This window comes from Urocitellus parryii, chromosome 7 (assembly GCF_045843805.1).
Source record: "Urocitellus parryii isolate mUroPar1 chromosome 7, mUroPar1.hap1, whole genome shotgun sequence".
Classification (NCBI taxonomy): Eukaryota; Metazoa; Chordata; class Mammalia; order Rodentia; family Sciuridae; genus Urocitellus; species Urocitellus parryii.
In genome coordinates this window covers 41,468,978-41,488,441 of record NC_135537.1, presented here as the reverse complement: position 1 = coordinate 41,488,441, position 19,464 = coordinate 41,468,978, and the positions used below count along the sequence as shown (strand labels likewise).

General features: G+C 32.9%; 1 protein-coding gene across 1 annotated transcript in view; it reads left to right on the top strand.

Moving 5' to 3' along the window:
• The window catches only part of Tmem67 (transmembrane protein 67), a 41,054-nt gene that overhangs the window by 3,169 nt on the left and 18,421 nt on the right, over positions 1 to 19,464 (top strand). Inside the window, exons 3-15 of the mRNA XM_026383678.2 lie at positions 433 to 523; positions 2,829 to 2,928; positions 4,631 to 4,700; positions 4,797 to 4,871; positions 10,093 to 10,155; positions 11,572 to 11,726; positions 11,846 to 11,954; positions 12,630 to 12,716; positions 13,055 to 13,120; positions 15,048 to 15,204; positions 15,812 to 15,935; positions 17,470 to 17,575; positions 18,611 to 18,667. Of these exons, the coding sequence (XP_026239463.2) occupies positions 433 to 523; positions 2,829 to 2,928; positions 4,631 to 4,700; positions 4,797 to 4,871; positions 10,093 to 10,155; positions 11,572 to 11,726; positions 11,846 to 11,954; positions 12,630 to 12,716; positions 13,055 to 13,120; positions 15,048 to 15,204; positions 15,812 to 15,935; positions 17,470 to 17,575; positions 18,611 to 18,667 (1,260 nt within the window). The remainder of the gene's footprint in view (positions 1 to 432; positions 524 to 2,828; positions 2,929 to 4,630; positions 4,701 to 4,796; positions 4,872 to 10,092; positions 10,156 to 11,571; positions 11,727 to 11,845; positions 11,955 to 12,629; positions 12,717 to 13,054; positions 13,121 to 15,047; positions 15,205 to 15,811; positions 15,936 to 17,469; positions 17,576 to 18,610; positions 18,668 to 19,464) is intronic.

Here is a 19,464-nt window from a genome sequence, read left to right as displayed (position 1 = left end):
AGCCCAGTTTTTATATAATCATTGATGGGTAAAAGGAAGTATTGTCATAAACCAATTTTAGCAATTTATGTATCTTATATGCCATTAAAATTCACCCATTGTAAATCATAACTTATATGTTTATGGTATCTCTACCCCTTTTTATATTTTATTTTGAGACAGGGTCTTGCTAAGTTGCTTAGATCCTTGCTAAGTTGCTGAGGCTGGCTTTGAATTATCGATCTTCCTGCCTTGGCCTTCCAAGCCCCTAGAATTATAGGCATGTGCTACCATGCTCAGCTTTTCCAAGGAATTTTTAATTGGATCATATTCGTATGATTTCTTTGTCCATTGCAAATTACATATTGTTGTAACTGAACTTATATGACTAATTAAGAAGAAAGTTAATTTAAAAGGAGTTTTTGGTGTTTGTTTATTTGTTTAATTTAAAAGGGTGTTACTGAAGATGGTTGGAACTGCATTTCTTGCCCTAGTGGCTTAACTGCAGAAGGAAAATGCCACTGTCCCACTGGCCATATTTTAGGTAAGAATTAACTTCTTTATAAAACACTAGTGATAAATTTTTATTTGTGTTTATTTTGTAAATGATGTAAGATAACTTAATGATTACTTAATAGTATTTTTAAAATTTATATTTGTACAAAAAAATTTTAATATATTTTTATTTGTTCTAATTAGTTATACATGACAATAGAATGCATTTTGACACATCATACATAAATGGAGAATAAGTTATTATTCGTCTGGTTGCAAATGATGTAGAGTTACACAGGTCATTTAATCATATATGCACATAGAGTAGTAATGTCTGATTCATTCTACCATCATTCTTACCCCTATGCCCTGCTTTTCCTTTACTCCCCTCTGTCTAGTCCAAAATACCTCTATTCTCTACCCCTCCCCTTATTGTGAATTAGCATCTGCATATCAGAGAAAATATTCAGCCTTTTATTCTTTTGGATTGGCTTATTTTGCTTAGGATAATATTCTCCAGTTCTATCATTTACTGGCAAATGCCATAATTTCTATTTCTTTTTTAAAGAATATTACAAGAATATTATAAAGAATATCAAAATATTCCATTGTGTATATATACCACAGTTTCTTTATCCATTCATCTGTTGAAGGGCATCTAGGTTGTTTTCATAGTTTAGCTATCGTGAATTGAGCTGCTATAAACATTGATATGGCTGTGTCACTGTAGTATGCTGATTTTAAGTCTTTTGGATATAAACTGAGGAGTGGGATAGCTGGTCAAATGGTGGTTCCATTCCAAGTTTTCTAAGAATCTCCATACTGCTTTGCACAGTGGTTGCATATAGTCCCACTGGCAATATGAGTGTACCTTTTCCTCTACATCCTAACCAACATTTATTGTTGCTTGTATTCTTAATGATTGCCGTTCTGACTGGAGTGAGATGGAATCTCAGAGTAGTTTTGATTTGCATTTCTTTAGTTTTTCATGCAAAATTTAATGGTGCCTTAGACATCAGCAGGCATTGAGAAGAAAATATAAGGCCCCTGCCTGATTTTTAAAAAGATTCTTACTAATGTAGGATTAGATGAATACTTCCTTAGTATAATTTTCTGAATGCTACTGAAGGATACAAAAGCAGGCTTTAATAAATGAAAAATACTTTTATCATTTTTGAATGGAAAGATTAAACATTAGAAAGATGTTAGCTTTCCCATCAATCGATATATTTAAGGAAATACTAATAAATTCTACCCAGATTTATTTGTTTGGGGAATATATAAACTGATTCTAAAGTTTATCAGGACAAATATATAAAAAAACAAGAAAATTCTGAAGGAAAAAAGAAGCTATCCCATCTGATGTTATGCATATTTTATGGCTATTGTATGTATGGCTGGCATGTGAGGACAAGGACTGATTGATCTGATCAATCAGGACAGGTTGAAGTGGAGCATGCTTATAATCCTAGCAGCTCAGGAGGCTGAAGCAGGAGAACTGCAAGTCTGGGGCCAGACTTGGCAACATAGCAAGATTCTGTCAAAGAGTTGGGAATGTAGCTCAGTAGTAAAGTGCCTCTGGGTTCCGTCTCTAGTATTGGGGTGGGTGGGGTGAGAGAAAATAGATCTAATTCATATGGAAATTTGGTATGTAAAAAAGTGATATTTTGTATCATTGAGGATAAGACTGATTAATAAATGATACTGAGACAAATTCCAAGTTATATAACGAGAAGGTACAAGCTAGGTGTGGGGCACATGCCTGTAAATCTCAGTGACTTGAGAGATTAAGGCAGAATCCCAAGTTTGAGGCCAGCCTCAGCAACTAAGGCCCTAAGTAACTACGTGAGACCCTGTCTCAAAAATAAAAAATGAAAAGGACCTGGAATATAACTCAGTTGTAAAGTATTTCTGGGTTCAATCCCTCATACTGAAAAAACAAAGAGAAGGTATTGAGTGTCAGCCATATTTGTAAGCAAGTTAATCACTGGACAGCTGAAATATTTGAAAATATTATGTTGGGCTGGGGATGTGGCTCAAGTGGTAGCTCGCTCGCCTGGCATGCGTGCGGCCCGGGTTCGATCCTCAGCACCACATACCAACAAAGATGTTGTGTCGGCCGAGAACTAAAAAATAAATATTAAAAATTCTCTCTCTCTCTCTCTTCTCTCTCTTTAAAAAAAAGAAAATATTATGTAACTAAAATATTTTGATAATAGTGAAGTACTATTATCAAAAGCTCTCCAAGTTATAGAAACTACAATTTTAAGTGGGTTTTATTAATTATTTTCTAAGTATTAAAGAAGCTTATCTGTTCATTAGTTATATCTTAATTTTTCTTCTAAATTGTTTAGTGGAAAGAAATGTTAATGGAACATTGTTGCCTCAAGCAAATTGTGAGCTTTGTGATGATACTGAAAACTCTTTTACAAAAGCAAATGCTTTAGAAAACAGGTAAGTAGTATAATAGGGGTTGGCTTTATTAATATCATATTTATGTGTAATTTTCAGTTTTTAGAAAGTGCTCTCATTTCATTTAATTTTTACAATAACTCAAGAAGGATAGAAGTAGACATGAATAATTAAAGGAACTGAGGACTAGAGCACAAGACAAAATAGGGTTAAAATCTTTGCTCAATCTATTAGATTTTTTACTTTAGATAACTTAGAAAGTCCTTTATCTTTAGAATGGGACTATATCACTCACTTAATAGGCTATAATGGCTCAAAAATGAATATGTAAAGTTCTTAGCGTAGTACTATATAATAACTGCTAAGCAAAAGGTGGCTATTTTGTTTGTTATTTTATAATTTGGACATAGTCTATAATTAAGTACCAAGTATGGTATGAAAGCCTTTGTTATAATGTTATTTAGGAAAACATTAATAGATATTACAATTATAATAACACAGGTACCCTGATTTACAGCCCTATTCTCTATTTCTTCTTCCCCCTTTATGCATATGTGTACCACACACACTTCCCTCTAACTTAAACACATTATTGCAATTTCAGCTTTTTCGGGTTTTTCTTTTCTTCTTCTTCTTTTTTTTTTTTTTTTTAAGAGGCATTCATATTGACTTCCCTCTAAGCACAGTTTTTCTTTTCATTTCCCAATGTTTATATAGAAAATAGTTAAACGGTTTCTCCTAATGATACTTAACATTGGATCATCTTTTCTCTCAGACTGACCTGAGTTGCAACATCTGAAACTGACTACTGGGCTGATCCTCAAGTTGGCCCCTTAAAAATCTCCCCAGACTTGGAGTTTATGTCATGCCCCAGCCCTATTTCCTGCCTGTTTTTTCTTATAAGTAATAGTTCATATAAACTCATCAGAGTCCTCAGTAGTCCTTCATCTCATTCTTTTTTTTTTTTTTTTTAGAGAGAGAGAGAGAGAGAGAGAATTTTTTTTTAATATTTATTTTTTAGTTCTCGGCGGACACAACATCTTTGTTTGTATGTGGTGCTGAGGATCGAACCCGGGCCGCACGCATGCCAGGCGAGTGCACTACCACTTGAGCCACATCTGCAGCCCACTTTATCTCATTCTTTAATATATATTAATATATATAGGAAAATATATTTTCCTAAAATAAATAGATGGTGAATAGACTTTATCTTAAAGTATTGGTTATGAGTTTGATGAAGGGATAGATATACTCATCTTTTAGGCTTATGCCACCTTTTTGCTTTGTGGCAGATAAACTAAGGAAAGTATATTTGATATAACTACTTGTAAATATTGATTTAGTTTCATTATATGAGTTTTTTGGGATTCTTGTTAGTTGAGTGACTTTGCCATCTTTGCTATTCAGTATATTCATTCTATGCATTCCTATGTATAGGTAAGAAAATAGTCTTCTATTATTGGTTAATTTTATTTGTTTATACTTGCCTTAAAACACAAAGAGGGGTATAAGACTATTTAAAGTGTTAATATTTTTAATTTGTTTATTTAAGTAATTGCTTAGTTGAATGAATCTGTTCTGATCCAGCATTTTAATTCTCTGGGTGTCTCCCATGTATATATGAAGTATATATGTTAATAAACTTGTTTTTCTCTTTTAAAAAAGTTTCCAATTAAATGAGGTTTAGTGTAATTCATGAACATTTTTAAAAGTGTTTTTTTTTTTTTTTTTGTATGTTGAACAGGTGTATCCGATGTGAACCAACATTCATTAATGCCAGCAGGTCCTGTGCATGTTCAGAACCTAACATTTTAGTAAGAATAATTAAATTAATAAAGTATGAGTTTTTAATTCAATTGCTTATAACTTTCCATAAACTAGGTCTTTTCCCCCCTTATTTATTTATGAAGACAGGAGGATTATGTATCAGTAACAAAGGGAGTTTTCCTTCACATTTACTTTCAACTGCACGTCTTGGAGAGCTTGTGAGTATGTTTCACTTTTTTTCTTGATTGTGAAGGATCTTTCTTCATTTCTCCTTTGGTAGTTAATTTCAGACAAAAATTAGAAACATTTAAGTTTTTAAATCACTTTGAAACAAATTATCAATCTAAGAACCCTCAGTCTAACAACTGAGCATCATAGTTTAGCTCATTGCTTTTTCAAGGAAATCACAAAATGTTTAAACTGAAAATATCTGATATAGGTTCTATAAAGGATTCAGTATAATGCAATAAAGAGCATCATGGACTCTAGATTTGAACCCTGGTCATTAATTTTTTATTCTTGATTCTTTGGGAAATTTACTTAATATTTCTACACTTCAGTTTTTTGTAAGTTGGACATAATAATAGTAATACCTACATTGCAGTGCCTGTACATAGGCATTGGAAAAACAAGGATTGTTTTATGTCCAGCCAGATTCTTTGTTTTATAGACGAGAACACTGAGAACTGGGGTTAGAGATTTTGCATCACATGCTGGTGATAATAAGGTCTGGGGTGTAAAATGAGAGAAGAGGGTGAGTTAGAACAAGAATAGAGGTTATGTTACTGACTGGGAGTTAGTTAGGATAGGAGCTGGTAAACACTGAAAATATCCAGTATGCCAGCAGAGCTTATGGAAGATAGGTTGTGATCTGCATGTTAAGTAAGTAGAAGTGATTGGGAGGGACATGAAGATAATGACAAGGGTGGATTCTGGTATCTTGAAAAAGGCAAAATTCCTTTCGTCCAGAATAATATTGTGGGGGTGACAGGCAAGTATCAAATAGTTTCAGAATGGCAAATTAAATGCTAAAATAGAAATATATGTAGGAAATTCTGAGATTATCCTCAAACTGGCTCATCTGCAACAAAATGTGTATCTTCTGGGGAATTCTTTCTCAGTCTGATTATCAAATTTGCAGGCCTTTATTTTATTCTATTTTTTCCTTTTTCAAATAATTCAAGTTGAAATAATTTTGTCAAAAGACCCAATAATGTCTGTCTTGCCTAAGATCCCAAATCCTTTAGAAGTCATGTTCCTTTTATCTTTTCAGTCTCATTCTTTCCCTGACTTTCTTGAACTTGACAGTTTTGAAGCTTGTAGGGATTACCATCTGTAGGATGACCCTTCAACCTGGGTCTGCATAGTGTTTCCTTATACTCAGTTCCTGCTTGGCAGAAAGCCACAAAAATGATGCACTTTTCTTAATACATTGCATTATATCAGGAGGTATTCAGGGTCCCACCTCTGATGATATTAACCTTGATCACCTGCCATAAAGTTACCATGACTACTATAAAGTTACCATTTTCCACTTATTTTGTCAGGGGAATTTCTAAGATTATACTTTCTCTTTCTCACTAAGCTTATTAGCTTTCATCTCCATTAATGACACTTGCCTTTATCAGCCACTGCTGTAATGATTACCAAAAGTTAATTTTTGGTTTTCACCATTTCTTCCACATTTACTAATAGAATCTACTATATACCATTTATATACATGTATACATTTATTGATAATGTCAGTATGGATTTACTGGTCCCTGTTTTTTCAATTGATTATAATCTAAATACATTATTTGTTTTGATGCTTAGATTACACTAGATTTGGCCAATAGAAGCCTCTTCCATTTGTCTCCTGTGTCTTTGTGACATGTCCCCATTATTTCCTTATTTTCTGGCACATGATTTCCAGACTTACCTTGTACTTTTCCTGTCCCAGCCCTGGAATCAGTCATTTCTTTATTTTTATTATCATTTATTTATTATTTGTTCTCCTGAGTTTACATGACAGCAGAATGCATTTCAATTCATCGCACACAAATGGAGTGCAACTGGTAGTGCTGGGGATTGAACCAAGGGCTTTGTGCATGTGAGGCCAGCACTCTACTGACTGAGCTATCTCCCCAGCCCCATATCAGTCATTTCTTTATAAATTTGGGAGGGTAATATTTAGTAACAAAGATTATCATCCTTAATATGTCCTCATGCCCAGACAAGGCCAGAAACACATGTACACATACTTATACACATACATGCATCTATAACTATTTCTACATCTATCTCTGCATACATAATAAAAGAAATGAGTTCATACTGATATCTTTAAGGTTCCTTCTACCCATTCCTTTTGGCAGGTTTCAAGTACCTACTCTAATAATAAGAACTCTGGGGCTCATTATCCTCAATTTTTTTTCATCACTGACATTTTTAATATCATGTAAAATCCTGGATCCCAAGAAGTCTTAGCTAAAACTTCCTTTTCTTCATAACAGTTTCATCTCTCACTTGGAATCCCACTTTTTCTTCAATTTATTCATGTGTTCAGTGCATCGAGTCTTCCCACCATGTCACTTTCTCTTGCACCAGCTCCTCCACATCCCCCCTTCCTCGGAGGAAAGGAAGGGCCATTCCCTTAGGAAAGGAGGGATTATTTTTAAAGTTAATTCTGATCCAGTAAATATATTTCATTTAAACATACCATCCCTGAAAATAAGCTTTCACAACAAGTTTGGAATCCCCACATCTAAACATGAAATTAACTTAATTGATAAAACAATGCATGTTTACTAACTTATGTTGAGACTTGAATTGCTAGTTAGACTTAAATACTTGTATTGATTGATTCTACAACACAACACTCTTTCTGATTAGAAAAGTCTATTTTGAATATTAAAGTCAAAAAGTTTTCTTGGGGCACAAACTCTGAATGTAGTTACTTTTGTATAATTTTATACAAGGGCTTTGAATCCTATTCTGGGAATATTCCTGCCAATCAGTAAAGAATTTCCATACATATGGTCAGTGTTTTCTCATTCCCTTTTCACAAAGACAGTAATAGTGAGCTAGCATCTTGTGTAAGTGTTTATCTCAAAAATTTTTATTTTGAAATATTTTAAAATTGCAGAAAAATTGAAAGAATGACTGTGCATACTTTTTCACCTAGTTTAGCCAATTATTAATATTTTGCCACAATTAATTTATTTCACTTTATGTAAGTAAATATTGTTTACATACTGTAATGGTATTTAATACTGTATCTATAGGTTCTGCATCCACAAATTCAAACAATTGCAGATTGATTGTATTAGGAAAAAAATAGCATGTGTACTGAATATGACAACTTTTTTTTGTCATTGATCCACAAACAGCAGTATAACGACTATTTATGTAACATTTACATTGTATTAGGTATTATCTAAGTAATCTAGAGATGATTTAATGTATATAGGAGAATATAGCTTAGGTTAATTGCAAATACCATGTAATTTTGAATAAGAGATTTGAACATTTGTGCATTTGAATATCTGTGGGGGTCCTAGAACCAGTTGCCCCAGAAACAAGAGACTGTTATATGTAGATATACATACATATATACACATTTTTTTTCCTAAGCATTTGAAAAAAAGATGTAGACATAATGACAGTTTATTCCAAATACTTTAATGTATATCCACCAAGAAAAAAGGCATCTTCTTAGCATCATATCCTGAAAATTTAAAATTAATACAATAGAATTATCTAATATCTGTTCAGATTTTCTCAGTTCTTCTAATAATATCCTTTTTTCCTTTCTTCTTTTTTTGAAGGAGAGTATCTAGGATCCAATCAAGAAACCCACACTGCAACTAATCTTTTTAGTTTTTTAAATCTACAGCAGATGCTTGTCTCATTTTGCATTTGTTTGTGTATGTGTTTTCCTGGATTTTTCTGATTGTTTTCTCATGAAGCATCATTGTTTACTCAGTGAAGAATCTTTTTTGGGGAAAAGACAGTTCTATAGGTTGTATATAGTCTCTTGCACTGAAACAAGAAAAAACAGTTCAAGTCATCCAGTTATTGGTAACACTAATTTGGTTGTTTGGTCACAGTTGCATTGGCCACTATCTCTATTATAAAAGCAATGTGATTGATAAACTAGTCTGAGATTTTAATTTGTGATTTTTCTATGTAAATATCCATTTTAGTATCTATTGATGAACTTTCTCATTATTTTTAATTTCTTTTATGCCATTTTATTTTTTGTATCAACAAAACAGGTACATGTATTTTCTGGATTATTGACAGATTTTGTTTCATGTTCTTTGCCCAAGTTTCATTATATTGCATGCAATATACATTATTAAATTGGCCATTTCTAATGATTTCACAATTCTGCTATTCTATATTAGTTAGCTAATAATCTTCTACAAGGAAGATTATTCTCTTTGTGCTTTCTTTTTTCTCTTAATCTTTACCATGAACTCATGCAATCTTTGTTCTCTCAGTTTGTAATCTTTTTTTATAATCTTTTAGTTATTCTTCTTTTCAAAGCTTAAGTTGTCCCAAATTTGGATTTTCCTTCAAGATAGCTCCTGTGTTCTTGACATGACTCTATTATTCTGTAGGCACCTCCTTGATTTCTCTGTATTGTTTCAGTCTTACCTTGCATGGTTATAATTTTTAATATTAAAATAATACTTTAGTTCGTGCACTCAAAGTTATATAATCATATCAACTGGTGCCATGTTCTACATAATTTTCTGTATCTTCTCTGTTCATGACCTGTTTACTCTGAATGGTGCTTCTCTGTGTTTCGTTTTTTAGCAGAATATTCAGATAAACTTTAAAACAGTGGTTCTTAGTAGTTTATATCCAGAGCTTTCAAAACCCTGGTCTCATCCTGGAGCTTCTCATTGATTTTGTTTGGAATGAAACTAGTCATTTTCTATTTTTAGGATGTTCTCAAATTAATTCTGAGTTTGGGAAGCGTGATCACCTTAGAGATTTTAAATGTTAGTTATTCTGTATATCCCAAATCTATTGCTGAGAAATCATGCCCCTAATTTTGTAATACTTGTCAATTTAATACAGTATTTATCCTAAATCAACAGAAGTTAACCACTCAATTCTCAGGATTTATTATTTTTCTTTTCTTTTATGCCATTTTATTTTTTGTATCAACAAAACAGGCACATGTATTTTCTGGACTATTGACGGATTTCGTTTTATGTTCTTTGCCCAAGTTATATTATATTGCATGCAATCTTATTTGTGATAACTGACATTGGTTAGAATTAAATTTTGAATTGCTATTAAAATCTGTCTTTCCACTAACATTAAGAAAGTAATAGTAGTAATTTCTCACTTAACAGTATACATACTAATGTCTTCCTAATAGTGTGGGATTAAGCAGTCTTCCTTTGAACTTAAAACTAAACTTCATCTTTTTGCTTACAGGGTATGTCTTCAGCTTCAGAATGGTTTGCAAAGTATTTGCAGTCAACAGCAATTGCATGTTGGGTAAGTTTGAATTTTTTTTTTAAAGTTTTATTTCACTTTGAAGAATCGTGGTACCATTTTCTTATCCTAATAAATGTTTTTTTCTCAAAGTACCTATCTCCTTGGTCATATTCTATAAGAAGAATAAACCCTTTCCAATGAATTGAAAGAGAACACCTAAAGAAAACATTATTCTGTATATACAAATTGAATATCTCCAAGCTGATTTGGCAACAATTGAGTGTTCATGAAACTGACCATCATTTAGTAGATGTTAATTAATGACCTAGTGTGTGTCAGGCCTTCTTCTCAATCTGCTTAGTTATTTCAGAAAAAGAAAAAAATCCCTTCACTGAGTTTATAGACTCAGTAAATGTTAGGCATACTAAGTGCTACAAAGGCAATAAACTAGGGTAAAGAACATGGGAGGGAAGGTGCTTTGTTACATAGAGTGGTTAGCACAACATTTCTGAGGGTGGTTAGCACAACATTTCATTTCTCACCTGAAAGAAGTGAGAGTGATCCCTGCAAATAGCTACCAGAGACCACAACAAAAGCAGAGATCAAAAAGCATGAGTTCACTGACTTGTTCATGTTTAAGAAACTAGAAGAGAACTAACGTGACTGGGACAGAGTGAGCAGGGAATATGGAGACTCAAGAGGTGTAGGAAGTGGCTCTAACAAGGACCCAGGGAGATAGAAGGATTGTTTGCAAAGGAAAACATGACCTAACTTCAGGATTTGAAAGTATTGCTGTAGCATAGAGATAGATTTTCTTGTGGCAAGGACAGAAGTCTTGTCCTAAGGGAGAATTTAGGACAATATTATAGTAATCTGAGTGAGAAAAAGGGAAACAGTGGACAAGGAAGATATGGAAATGGAGAGAGGTGTTTACCTTCTGGCTCTTCTTTGAAGACAGAACCAATAGGATTTACTGAGGAGTTGGATATGGGAAGGAAGAGAAATGAATGCACTTCAAAGTTTTTGACGTGAATAACTGAAAATGGAGCACCCTTTTCCTAATAAGAAAAATTGAGGAAAAAAAAGTTTGAGAAGTAAACTAAAAAATGATTTTATTTTATTGTTCATAAACAGATTACTTAAACAAAATGGACTAGATTTATATGATCAGATCTAATTTACAAGCACATTATTCTTCTTTCAAATGTATTTTACGTAATAGTTTTTTTAAAATATCATGCTATATGTTTTTACTTTCTCTTCAGTTGATTGTCTTTATATTTTGGCCGAAAATTATAATTAAAATATAACTTCTTATTCTTCTTCCCACATGGAAAGTTTCTACTTAAGCTAGAGGAAAGGCATTTATGAGCAAAAGAATTAATAGAATAGATAAAATGAAGCAAAATTTTTAAATCAATTTCTGTTTGGGCTAATAGTGTCATGTTAAATTTCTTTGCCATTGTTGTTTTGTAGATGTATGCCAACCTAACGTCTTGCCAAGCTCTTGGAAATATATGTGTGATGAACATGAATTCTCTTGACACTGTCACATTTGATGCATGTCGACTATTTCAGTCAGTCTTTGAAAAGACTGCTGGACTGAGCACTGTTCATTCTATTTCATTTTGGTATGGACATTTTAATTGATGAAATTTAGTTTTGACCGAATTCAGTGCAGTTATTTTCATAAATATTAATAATCAGAAATGTTTCTTGTTTTTATTAAAACAATTATAATTAATTATAGGAGACAGAATCTTCCATGGCTATTTTATGGAGAACAGGCTGGATTGGCACCTCAAATACTCAGTACTGCTCCTCTTCCAGCAAATTTTAGTTTTACAGGACAAAACCAGGTACAAATTACTACATCATTTTATGATAACTGCATTTTTATCTGCAACTTTAAGTGGTAATAAGAAAGTTAACTGCTCACAATTCTTAATTTTTTAAGATTATTTTTTAAAGTTTAGTAACTAAAATATAAATATCAGTTACTTATAGAAACTAAACAGTGTAGAGCTTAGCTGTCTTACTCGAGTATATGGATACTTCTAGAATATGTGGTTATAGCATTACACATACTTGTGAAATTGTGAAGAGTAGTTTGTGCAAAACATTCTCTGTTCTCATGTGTCTCCACAGTTTTGAGAAGTGTTTCCCAAGATTGATTGGGGTCTGTGATATTTCCCAGCACTTCACAGGTCCTAATTCTCACTTCAATTTTCTTCCCAGAAGGAAAGAAGGATACCTTTCCCCTATGTTCATCCCCCATTTAACAGGTTTGAAAGGAGATTATCACTAACCTCGCTCTCAATTCTACAATAATTTTTATGTAAAAAATAAATTCAGTTTTTTGCATGTATTTAATTATAGATATACTTAGATTAACCTAGATTCAAAATGAAATTTGAATTTAAGTTTTAACTATCAACAGTGAAAAAGGATTAGTTAACGGTGAAAATTGCTTTATAGGATATTATATTGGCTTCAGAGTATTAAACATTATTTTATTGTTTTTCTTTAAGCAGAATACAAAACTGAAGTTTGTTGCTGCTTCCTATGATATAAGAGGAAATTTTCTCAAGTGGCAAACTTTAGAAGGAGGTGTTTTACAGGTGAGCATGATTCTAGCTAAAGAATTACAAATGTTTTTCATTTTTGCCTAAAGAAAAGACTGAATTATTGCTTGAAGAGTGGCAGCTATATACCAAGCTAATTTGTTTTCTGATGCTTTAAGCTAGAATTTCTTAAAACTGTTTTTAAAATAATGACTATAATTTATGATGAATATACTCCCTTAATTTTTCATTCCCTTATGATGAATATACTCCCTTAATTTTTCATTCCCTTGTACATTAAGTAAGTTTTATAGCAAGCTTATGTCCAAGTGGTAGCTAAGAACTATGGAAAACACTTGTGAAAGATATTTATCAGTTATATTCTTTTGCTGTAGCTTTGTCCAGACACTGAGACAAGACTAAATGCTGCTTATTCTTTTGGAACAACCTATCAACAAAGTGTAAGTTTGAACTATATTAGTCTAAGTTTCAGCTTTATCTTTCAAACTGTCACAACAGCAATAATTGGAATAATATGTCAATATTTGAAATTGAAAATGTTTGAATAGTAAGGAGTAATTTTATTAAGCATTATAACTTTTATCATTTGGACACAGAAAATGTTAATTTAATTAGTATGAAGAGAATACCTTGGCATCTATAGAATCTTAAACATCCCGTAATGTTAAATTTTCATAATCTCGCTCTATGTTGATTTTAAGATATAATGCTAAAAAAAAATTTAAATTAAAAAAAAAAAAATTTTTAAAGATATAATACTATTTCCAATCATTTTGGAATAAAGTTGAAATGCAACTTCATTTTTTGGTGACTTGCACAAAGTTACTTCTTTACTCGACTTCCCCATTACATGTAAGAAAATATCCTTGCCGGGTGCAATGGCACATGCCTATAATCCAAGCAACTCGGGAGACTAAGGCAAGAGGATCGTGAGTTCAAAGCCAGCCTCTTTAAAAGCAAAGTGCTAAGCAATTCAGTGAGACCCTGTCTCTAGATAAAATACAAAATAGAGCTGGGGATATGGTTCCATGGTCAAGTGCCCCTGAGTTCACACCTACCCTCAAAAAATATCCTTTTCTCTCTCCTTGGTTCCCTTTTCTCTCCACATCTTTGTTTCTCCTTCTTGTCCTTATTGTTAATTTTGAAATTATAGTATGGTACAAAGAAATATTGTGAGCTATTAAACATTTGAAAGACATTCAGTGGTCTCCAAAATGCTTCTTATTAAAATATATATGCACCTACATAGAACAAAATCATAATGAAAAATATCAGTATGAGAATAGGTTGGAAGAAAATATTCATTTTGGAGTGGTTACCTTTGGATGGTTGGATTAGAGATGATTTTTTTCCTTATATTTTCCAAGTTTTCTACAGTGAACACAAATTTACTTTTATTCTCAGAATTTATTTATTGTTGTTTTCTAAAAAGAATGTTATTGTGTACCTACCATGGGCTAGGAGAATCAATATTTGTTAAGCACCTGCTGCTATATGCTCAGTATTTTATCATTCTTACCCCATCTGATCCATAAAATAAGTATTTGATGTTCTTATTACATGTGCTTTACAGTTGAGGAAATGGTGCTTAATACAATGAGATAATTTACTCAAAGTCTTATATCAGGTGAACTGTGGAGTCAGTGTTCTTTAGGATTAAAACCATGCTTATTCCACTGACCCTTGCTCCCACTCAAGTAGTTCACAGCCCAGGAGGCAAAGCAAGCTATATAGACAGAGAACTACAGAGAATGTAATGAAGTGTTACATTATAAATATGCATAAGGTACCAGTTCCCAGGGAAATACAAAAAGGCTTCACAGAGGGAGTGATACATAGGTTTATATAATGAATATGAGCTAGACAGGAGAACACAGTGGGAAAGGAAATTCGGGCAGAATCCATATTAATACATCAAAAATTATATGGCATGGCATAGTTAGAAACAGCAGTAGATTCATATGGATGGAAAACCATAAACTAGTATGAAGATAAACTTAGCTGTATTAGGGGGAGCCAAATCACAGATCACTGAACATAAGGAGGAAGAATTGGGACTTCATCCCATAGGACAGTAGTTTCAAAATCCTTTCACTTAATATTGTACACTTAATATTGAGAATGTAGGCATACCTTCTCTGTGTGTGTTGTAGATCAAGAACAGAGCAGTTAATGTTAGATTTTTGGGGGCGCCCTTATAAAAGAATCATATTTGTGAATTCACATTTTGTAAATCATATGGAAATGCATGTAAACAAGATAGTTTAAAAATATTTATTTTGCAAAACTAAAACAAAACATTGTCTTAAGAGTAACAAATATGCTTTCTAAATTTTCAATTGTGATGTTTTTATTTTTATTTTTCAGTGTGAGATTTCTATCTCTAAAATATTAGCTGACTTTCCTACTCCTGTATTTTATGATATTTACCTTGAATATACTGATAAAAATCAACACCAAAATATTTGGGCTGTGCCTGTATTAAACCTAAATCTTCAACATAATAAAATGTTTGTGAACCAAGGTAAGACATCCATACATATCATTCTTTCTCTGAGCTGAAATAATTAAATAAGTTACCCAACATAGTAATTTAATAAACCACTGATTTTAAGAAAGGTTATGGATTCTTTTTTTTTTTCATAGCTAGGTTTTTTTTCTTATTTTTTATTAATGGAATTCTATATAATATGGCAAAATATAAAACAATAAAATCACTTATATATTTACTAATCCTGTTTTCAGGCATATTTTTAAAAAATTTATTCTATTGCTGAGAATGTACACTGAGAAAAATTATTAGAACGATAAATTGCTTTTTCCTTAAACTGCCCTTGATCTGCTTTTTTAGACAAATTAATTCTCTTGTTGTTACCTATGCTATAAAATCTGACTTTTTCAGGTAATTTCCATCCATATTAATGAAACATTCAATCAGATGACATCGATTGAGCTGAGAAAAACAGTAATCAGACATTTCTTATAGCAGTAGCTCTTTATGGCCACCTTGTCTAAAACAAAATAATAATTTTGCATTTTAAATTTGTTTAGTAAACATTTTGAGAATCATTTTGAACAACTTGATTTTTTTTAATGTTATCTTGTTTTTGTTTTTCTTTTTATAATAAAAGACAGTAACCCTAGCAAGTGGATTCTGACTCGCCGCATTTTCTTAGTAGATGCAATAAGTGGACGAGAAAATGACTTAGAAAGTCAGCCAAAAGTAATTAGAATTGCGACCCAAATATCACTGAGGTAAACAAATATCTAATGACTAAATTAGACTTGGAGTATATGAGAAAATGAAAGTATTTACCAGTTAATTATCCAGTAAAGACAACTGAACTGGAATAATACATAGGTTTTCTCAGGTAGCTGGGTAGATTAACACAGACCAATAAAGCTGAAGAGCCAAGGAGAGGATTATGTTAGGGGAGCCTGAGGAGTTTGGTCAAAACTCATAGTCTAGGCCCCACTCTAGACCTGAATTAAAATGTGTTCAAAGAGTAAGGGAAGGTAAATACTGAGCTGAAATGGATATTTTAAAAAGAGCCTGAATGATTGGTAGTTCAGCGACACCCATCCTCATTTCCTTAATGGCTATGGTTCTAGGTCAACCCATACTAATTAGCAACACCAGAATTGTACATGTAGCTCACATTTTTTGTCTTCAGTGTGAAATTCCTGTCTCTCCTGAAACCCACTTTAATATTTTATGATATGTGCATTGTACATATGGATGCATTTTATGTTAGTACTTTAAAGCACTTTAATATACACTATTTTTTCACTCTTATTTTACTTTGATTCTGTTAGTGATTCTATGAGGTGGCAATATGGAAGCTTTGTCATATATCTTGCTGAAATCCAAATGTACAGGTTTTTTTGTTTTGTTTTGTTTTAAAGAAAGAGTGAGAGAGAGTGAGAGAGAGAGAATTTTTAAATATTTATTTTGTTTAGTTTTTGGCGAACACAACATCTTTCTTTGTATGTGGTGCTGAGGATCGAACCCAGGCCGCATGCATGCCAGGCGAACGCGCTACCGCTTGAGCCACATTCCCAGCCCCAAATGTGCTGTTTTTAACCTTTCTTTAATCTGCTAGTATAGCATCCCTAGTAAAAATGAAATCAGACCAAGTCAGTCTTGACTTGTTCTTGATGAAACCATGCTGGCACTTTCCTTTTTGTATTCACAAGCTATACAGTACTAATGCATAATGTATCCTATTTGAGCAAAATGTAGCCTACTTTGTGCCTTAAACAGTACTTGATTTTTTTAAAATATTTTTTTAGTAGTTGATAGACCTTTATTTTATTTATTTATATATGATGCTGAGAATCGAACCTAGTGCCTCACACATGCCAGGCAAGTGCACTACCACTGAGCCACAGATACAGCAATGTGACACATATTTTGTTAAGAATTATTTTTTCGATAATCAGAATATTATCTGACTTTCTATAGTCATCATGTAGCACTGCTCTTTTGATAATTCCTTAAAGATGGTTTTAAAATGCTTTCAGTGATTTCAGTGATTTCATTTGTAAACTTCATAGGACCTGCATCATAAGAGTTTCTAATTTTTTCTGAGCATATACTCTACACTAAGTTTTCAACCACTTAAGATTAGCTTGTTGTTACTGTTTATGTTTAATCTTCCTTAGAACTTATTAACAGTTTGGTTCTGAGATCATCATGATAACCTATTTTAAATTCAAATATAATAATAAGTGTATGTTTAAGTCCCTATGTGTATTCATAACTACAAATGCATTTTCTTTTAAATAGCATCAGCCTTGTGCCAAATACAAAAAATGGAAACATATATCCTCCCTTAATCACTATTGCCTACAATGATATTGATATCAAAGATCCCAAGAGCCAGTCTGTTAAGGCAAGTACTTTACTGATCAGTGCCCTTATATGTATAAATGTATAACTGATGTAGTTTACTTAATGGTCAAAGACAAACTTTTTTTTTCAAGTTTTTAGATAAGCTTTTCTCTTTATATAATCAAGTCTTAATTTGTTTTAACTAATAATGGTAGGAGTTGAATTTTTATGGATCCTGAGTATAAAAAAAAAAGAATGGATAAAATTCTTTAGTGGAAGAGTCATTGGCAGTCAGATATCAGACATCACTGTGGGGGATCTGGGGTAGGCTGAGATAGGAAGCATCTAATTGCTCCTGTCCTTTTTGGCCACTTTGCTTCTCATTTCCTTGCCTGATTAAACCAGGAACTCAGAAGTCATAGTGGGCATATACATGCTCACCACTCTGATCCCCTGAATAGACATACTTTAGTAGGCAAAAAGAGATTAAAGTAATCAGCTTTATAACTAGTAATGCTAAAGTGAACTGGATTTTTTTCATGAAAACCTCTCATAAAGGTCAGCAGTGAATTCTACTTGACATTTATGCATCTAACACTGACCTCTTGGCCCCTTCTTTCTTGAAATGCCCCATTCTGTGACTGTGGTAAGACTTAAGTAGTTGACTCTCACCATCTTCTTCTCTTATTCTTTACTAGTTTTGTTTTTCCTCTTGCTTCTTCATATAGTGGCATCCCTATGATTCTTGTTCAGAATATTGAGTAACCTTGATATACAAGTTCATTCACATTTCTTAATTACAGAAACCTACCAGAAAATGAAAATGCTTAGTTTGACTTGAGCTGCAGTTAATAAACCTAACTAAACTCCTAATGAACCCCTCTTTCTTTCATGTGTCTAAAAAAGAAATATTTAAAGCAGCAGAAATAATTCTCAAAAAGCATATCTATTTATGTGTAAGGAAGGGTCAACTCTAGTAATATGGACAGTTAAAAAATATGGCATTTATGGTGAAATCCAACTATAAATGTATTTTTATAATAAAAGTAGGTTTATATTATAGAATTTAGTATGACTCATTTGTTTTAAATATCAGGTTTCTTTCTCAGTCAAATATGAAATGAATCAAGGAGAAGCATTTGTCCAGACAAATGTGAGTATATTTTAACCTGTTAAAATATTTATTACATCTTTGGGGCTGGGGTTGTTGCTCAGTTGCCACAGTCTGGCTGGGCACGATTCAGGAGCCACTTGTCAAAAGAAACGAACTTTATTTTTAGAACTACAAACGCCAAACAAAACAGCTCCTCAGGAAAAACCCTCAGAGCCCAAATGCCACCACTGGCTTCCCACAAGCCTCTCACACCAACCCAAGCCTCTCACCCTCCCACAATCCTCCTGCTCTTGGGGCCGATTGGCTGGGTCATGTGGGCGGAGCCAAAGAAGTCCCCCAATGAGCAGCTCCGTGGTCTGAAAGGGCAGGGAAACAGCCCAGTGAGCATCACCACAGAGGAGCCAATCAGCTAGATGTTGCTGGGGCCGCTGTGAGCCAATCATCAGCTGGCAGTCTGAAGGGCAGGGAAACAGCCCAATGAACATCACCGCAGAGGAGCCAATCAGCTAGATGTTGCTGGGGCCGCTGTGAGCCAATCATCAGCTGACAGTCTGAAAGTTTGCTGAGGCCCCTTCGGCTGTGGCTCTCAACACTCAGTGGTAGAGCACTTGCCTAGCATGTGTGAAGCATTACGTTCGATTCTTATCACTGCATATAAAATAAATAAAATAAAGGTCCATCACAAATATTTATTACATTTTTTAAATCTAAATAATTAATTTCAGATATACAACAAAGGTGTCAAAATAGACTTACCACAAACTCTTATCTGACTTCCATTAATATTAACATCTTAAATAACCATAATACAGTGATCATAATCAGGAAAAGAATAT